A 5,998-nucleotide genomic window follows, 5' to 3' on the forward strand; every position below is an offset into this window, starting at 1 on the left:
TGTGCTATTTCAGGTTTTTTTTTTGGCATTAAAAATGCCTTACTCTTCATTATATGGGGCAGGGTGTCAATAAAAAGTTTCAAAAATAGTCGCGTAACCTTTTTGTGTCATAGTTTTGAACGTTAATAACTCGGTCATTTGTTGATGGATTGTTTTAATTTAACAACCAATCGATTCGTAAACTTTTAACTTAAACATGTATGACGACGTCGTTTCAGTATTTCAATAGCATACTATTGAAAAAATGGTTAGAGTGGACCTATGTTTTCATCCACCAATCCCTGTTGTCCAAAATGACGTCAACTTCTTGTTCGGCATAGGAGGCTTTGCGTCATGCATGAAAAACACCGCATCGTTATGCGTAGTATGAAGAAAAATCTATAAATATATGCTGCGAAATATTTCTTTGCCTAGTCGATGCTTGACTGCGAATGAAACAAGTAGCTCGTCCAGTGAACTGATGACTGGATTGTATTGATTGTTCGCTCGGTAGTGAAATGGATAAACATTGGAATAAGATTTCTGTAAAGAAATATCGAGACCGCCTTAAAGAGGCGCGAAAAGGAAAAATAATGGTGCGTAGTACTAAAGCTCAATATATGGTTGAGTATCGTAAGCGTAAACGAGCAGCTTTGGAAACTGACGCGAACGTGCCATCGAAACCAAGACGTTTTCACGAAGACGATGGTAATATTCCTCATGTTCCGAATAGTGAGAACTGTTCGATTCGAGACGGAATCGGAACCAGCGGGAATTATGGAGGTAAGCAGCATATTAATATTATTCTATGTAAGATATGACAAGATATAAACAATACGTTCGCTATATGCATATATATATATATATATATATATATATATATATATATATATATATATATATATATATATATATATATATATATATATATATATATATATATATATATATATATATATATATATATATATATATATATATATATATATATATATATATATATATATGTGTGTGTGTGTATAAATGTAACGGTTGTTGAATCTGATGAAATGGATTAAAATTTGAGAATACTGAATTCCGAATCAAGTTTCTGGCAATTTAGCTGGGTATTATCTGAATGCTTGCCTTCAGGGCTAATGCTAAGTGTCAACGTACTAAAACTGTGTGATTCGAGTTTTGAGTATAGAAAATAGAATCTACAAACTAAATATTCTAGCTTGCGAGCAACAAATGTTTGTTTATCTGTTATGTGAAGCGTCAAGCTTAGATTACGTATTTATAAAAATATTCTGCAGCATCTGATCAAGATGTCAACATCGGTCCTTTTTCTCAACTGCTAAGCGCGCAGCATTTGGCAGAGGAGGATAATACAGAATATTCTATGGCACATTCAAATTTGGGTGAGTTGTTGATAGAAATTCATAATTTTCAAATGTATTTATTGGCATAATCAACAGAAATATTTGGTGTGAATTTGGAAGCAGCAACTCGAGAATTCGATAACAAATTCTCTAACAATTGCTTTGGATTTTCTTGCGATATATGTGACAGATTGTGGTTTATGAACGATCTGAAACCAATGACATTAGCCGAAAGTGAAATATTGCATATAAATAATATCGACGCTAGTGCCTTGTCCGTTGGTTTGACATGTCGTAATAGTCTCAAACAAGGTAAAGTGCCAAAGCTAGCAGTATCGAATGGATTCAAATATCAAGAATACCCGTCAAATCCATCTCTTCCACCGCTTGATCCAATAACGGAGCGTTTGATTTCACCCCGGTTGCCATTTATGCAAATTCGGCGCCTGCGATTTGCGACAGGTTTGTGAGAAGATTTTTACAAAAAAATTTGTCATTTTCATAATCAAATCGTAGGTAATTACGGAATTGTCGGTCAAGTAATCAACGTTCCAGTAGATGTGGATAAGATGGTCAACGAACTGCCTCGACAGTTAGAAGACGACAGGGCGTTCAACGTCGCGATAAAAAAACACCTTATTCACAAATCGACTTATTTGTCAGGGTTTGTGAAGAAATCGACAGTAAAATCATGGTTACAATATCTTGTTACCACTCCGCTTTATCGGCGATACAATATTACGTTTAATGAGAACCAATTAAACGTGATGGGTGAAGCAAGTACGTCAAGTGATTCGAATGATGTTATGGATTTAGAAACAATTGAGAATGATAATGATGTTGAGTTGTTAATAGGACAACAGCACACTCTTCTGTGGGACGAGGACAAATGCCTTGAATTAGCACCTGCACAGAATACAGTGCCTCTATCCATCATATATGATGAGCACGCCGAAGAACTTTCCTTTCCGGAAATTTATTTGGGACATCCAAGGACATTTAATCCTGATATACGAGTTACTCCGTATATGATGGCTACTAGTGAGCTGAGGCGCCGTGACAGAAGAGGAGCTAAACCTCAACACCTGCTATATGTAGCAATGAAGATACTACGACTACGCGTTTCAGAGGGACTACAGTTAACATTCAAATGCATGGCGACAGCAAACATTACGCGTGCTATGTTGAGTGACAAAGAGTTTCTGGAGAAATGTGTGGATCGCAACCTATCATTGAGTGCCAGTGAAACTAAATGGCCATTGTTACTTCGAACACTGCATAAGTTATCGGATAAAAACAGTAACAACGACGGACACGACGTTATCCAGCAACTATCGGCACTGCAGCGAGCCACTCTTGTGAATGAAGATCCTGTCACATGCTGCGTATACTTCAATAAATTTGTTGATGTTATTATGCAAGTATTAAAGTCCACAAGACGTAGTCCGTTTGGCCAGTACCACGTGGTGGACTATTTCAAACGAATCGAGTTTCAGCATCGCGGTAGCCCCCATGCTCACATCTTGCTCTGGCTAGCTAACGATCCAGCTGAAGAAATTTCCGAAAACATGCCAGCAACGGTTCAGCTTATCGATCGGTTATGCTCCGTATGTGCTAATGATTTACCGGAGAGCTACGGTAATCAAGTGCATAAGCACACATTCACGTGCTTCAAACGGAATGATAAACGATGCCGTTTTAATATACCGTACTGGCCAATGAATGAAACGAGAATTCTGTTGCCAATTACTGCCAATGATGGTCGTCGAGAGCAATTAAAACGACGATCCGTAACAATGCGAAATGCTCTAGAGACAAGAACATTCAACACACTCGAAGATTTTATCGATGATTGCAGGTGTACATACGAATATTACTTGGACATAATACGGGCATCGATAAATCGACCAACTGTTTTATTGAAGCGTTCAATGTCGGAATTGTGGACGAACCCATTCAATCCATGGATAGCAAATATCCTTCGATCGAATATGGATCTTCAGTTCATTCCGGAAGCGTTCTCTTGTGCTGCTTATGTAGTTGAGTACGTCAATAAAACGAATCGAGGCATAAGCAGCTTGCACCGTGATTTGGTAAAACTACAGGAAGAGTATCCGGATCAAAATTATACCGCACTGTTGAAGAAGCTCAGTCTTAAAATGTTGAACTCAGTAGAGATGTCTGCTCAGGAAGCCGCATGGTACTTACTTCGTCAGCCGATGTCAGAAGCTAGCCGAAAGGTAAGATTCAAATATAAATATTCCTTATTTAATATTGTCAGTGTATAAATTGCAGGTGGTGTTTCTTCCCACAATGTGGCCTCACGAACGAATCAAATCGCGAAAACGAGTTCAACAAATGGATGAGGAAGGAATTGAAAATGATTCCACTGATGTGTGGACATTGAATATAATTCAAAAATACGAAACACGTGACGGTTTAGATGGTGTATGCCTAGTTGATTTCGCGGCTTGGTACACGAAGGAGAGAAAAGCCAATGTTTACAAACTACGCTCTATACCTCGTGTTCTTCGATGGTGTTCATTCGGCATGAACGAGTTGGGAGAATATAAAAGAGAAATGGTACTTCTCTTCTTGCCGTTTAGGAACGAGCTATGTGATATTCTTGACGGGAATAAATTCATCAGCTTGTATGATATCAATGAGGCTGATATTCTACGTAAATGTAAAGAGTATTCCACGGATCTAGATTTAGAGCGAACTGTCCAAGAATATCTTCGTTTGTACGCTGAAGATGAGACCAATGCGCAAGAAAATGTTACAAACGAAAAACATAATGAGTTTGTTCGTACGATTGCTATTGACGCTAACAACGACGACATTGACCATCTGCCCGTTGGAGCTTTGTCTGCAGTTAAACAACGTATGAATGTCATGAGTAAACAAGACTACTGCGAAATGGTGCGCCTCACAAATGCCGAGCAGCGTAATCTAGTATTGGAAGTGATTAACAGACTACATAGCTACGATGATAGCAATGAATCACTGCAAATTTTCTTTACCGGTCCAGCAGGATGCGGTAAAACATTTACGTTGCGCATTATAATGGAGACGTTCAATCGTTTTAGTCAGGCGCACAACTCACAGAAAAATGCATACGTTGCATGTGCTTCAACAGGAAAGGCAGCGGTAGCAATCAATGGTACAACAGTTCATTCGGCTTTTAGGATCACTATGTCTCGAAGAAGTAACGTTAGCTTGAGCTTCGAAGCACTTCAACTATACCGAAACGCATTCGCCAATGTTAAAGCGATTATCGTCGATGAAGTGAGCATGGTTGGAGCTGATGTGCTCAACAATATTCACACACGTCTTCAAAATATCACAGGAAACTACGACGATCCTTTCGGAGGAATGAATATAATTTTCTGCGGAGATTTGCGACAATTACCACCAGTAAATGCACGGCCAGTATACAAACCATGTGCAAACTCAATGCACGGCGCCGTGTTATGGCAATCTCTGGATTTCTTCCCGTTGGTTAATGTGATGCGACAAAACGATGTAAGTTTCTCTGATGTTCTTACTAAGATCGGAAATGGAGATGAGCTGTCTGCAGAGGAAACGGAACTAATTGTTAGTCGATTTCGCACTGCCGAGTGGTGCAAAATGAACGTTCCGAGTGCAGTACGCCTCTTCCATCGAAACGCTGACGTTGAAAGATATAATTGCGAAGCGTTGAATGATCGTCCAGGACGGGACTGTACAGCTGAAGATTCATTTTCAGGATATAGCAATGCTGAACAGCTTGCTAGCTCTCGTACCAAATTGTACAAGATGAGTGTGGTTGAAACGAGTTGTTTGCCATATATGGTTCGCTTAGCTCTGGAAATGCCATATATGATTACCACAAATGTCGACGTAGAGGATGGTCTTGTGAATGGTGCTATTGGAGAACTGAAATATATGTAGCATGACGAAGATGATCAACAGGGTAGAATCGTCAAATTGTGGTTCAAATTCGAATGTGAAGCAATCGGAGCATTGTTGAGGCTGAAATCAAGACCAATAGTATATTCTAAGCCAGGAATATTGCAACCAGATTGGACTCCCATATCCAGGCGATCAGCAAACATTAAGCTCAGTACTAACATTAAATGCAAGCGTATACAATTTCCAATAGTGAGCGCAACTGCACTAACTGTTCACAAATCACAGGGAGGAACTTTTAGTGAAATTGTATACGATTACGACAAGAGTCAGGATCAGCAACTGGTGTACGTAGGTTTATCTCGGGTTACCTCTTTAGATGGTCTCTATCTGACGAATTCAAGTAATAATAGTAATAGTAATTCCATCACGCGAAGGGTAGCAAGTCGCCGAAAATGTTAGAATTACGAAACGAGTTGAAACGTTTAAACAATCACCATCTCCGGACCCTTGGTAACGAGATCATGGATGCTATTCAGAATTGCGGACGAGCTTGTACAATCTTTGCTATAAACGTACAAAGTCTTCAAGCACATGTAATGGATATCACCAATGATCAAATTCTAACAAAGGTTGAACTATTGACTTTAAGTGAAACCTGGTCAGATAATGGAACAATTATCGAAATCGCCGGATTCAGTTGCGTTTGCCAATCTAAACGTGCTGGTTCAAGAGCTGCGGGCGTTGCGATTTACCAGAAGCAAACA

General features: G+C 39.2%; 1 protein-coding gene across 1 annotated transcript; it reads left to right on the plus strand.

Annotated features, from left to right (window-relative positions):
- The first annotated feature begins 572 nt into the window (after positions 1-572).
- Positions 573-5,693, plus strand: LOC131426905 (uncharacterized). The gene is made up of 5 exons (XM_058589666.1): positions 573-762; positions 1,569-1,802; positions 1,857-3,580; positions 3,636-4,865; positions 5,520-5,693. Exons 1-5 carry the CDS (start codon positions 573-575, stop codon positions 5,691-5,693), a joined length of 3,552 nt encoding a protein of 1,183 aa, XP_058445649.1.
- Positions 5,694-5,998: the final 305 nt, after the last annotated feature.

Source organism: Malaya genurostris, chromosome 2 (assembly GCF_030247185.1).
Source record: "Malaya genurostris strain Urasoe2022 chromosome 2, Malgen_1.1, whole genome shotgun sequence".
NCBI classification, from domain to species: Eukaryota; Metazoa; Arthropoda; class Insecta; order Diptera; family Culicidae; genus Malaya; species Malaya genurostris.

What these genes read in the sequence shown, in the direction of transcription:
- LOC131426905 (XM_058589666.1), top strand. Translation starts at nt 573, where the DNA reads ATGGTGCGTAGTACTAAAGCTCAATATATGGTTGAGTATCGTAAGCGT. An exon ending in GCGCCTGCGATTTGCGACAG is followed by an intron (nt 1,803 to 1,856) that starts GTTTGTGAGAAG and finishes ATCAAATCGTAG; the next exon opens with GTAATTACGGAATTGTCGGT. An exon ending in ATGTGATGCGACAAAACGAT is followed by an intron (nt 4,866 to 5,519) that starts GTAAGTTTCTCT and finishes CACAAATCACAG; the next exon opens with GGAGGAACTTTTAGTGAAAT.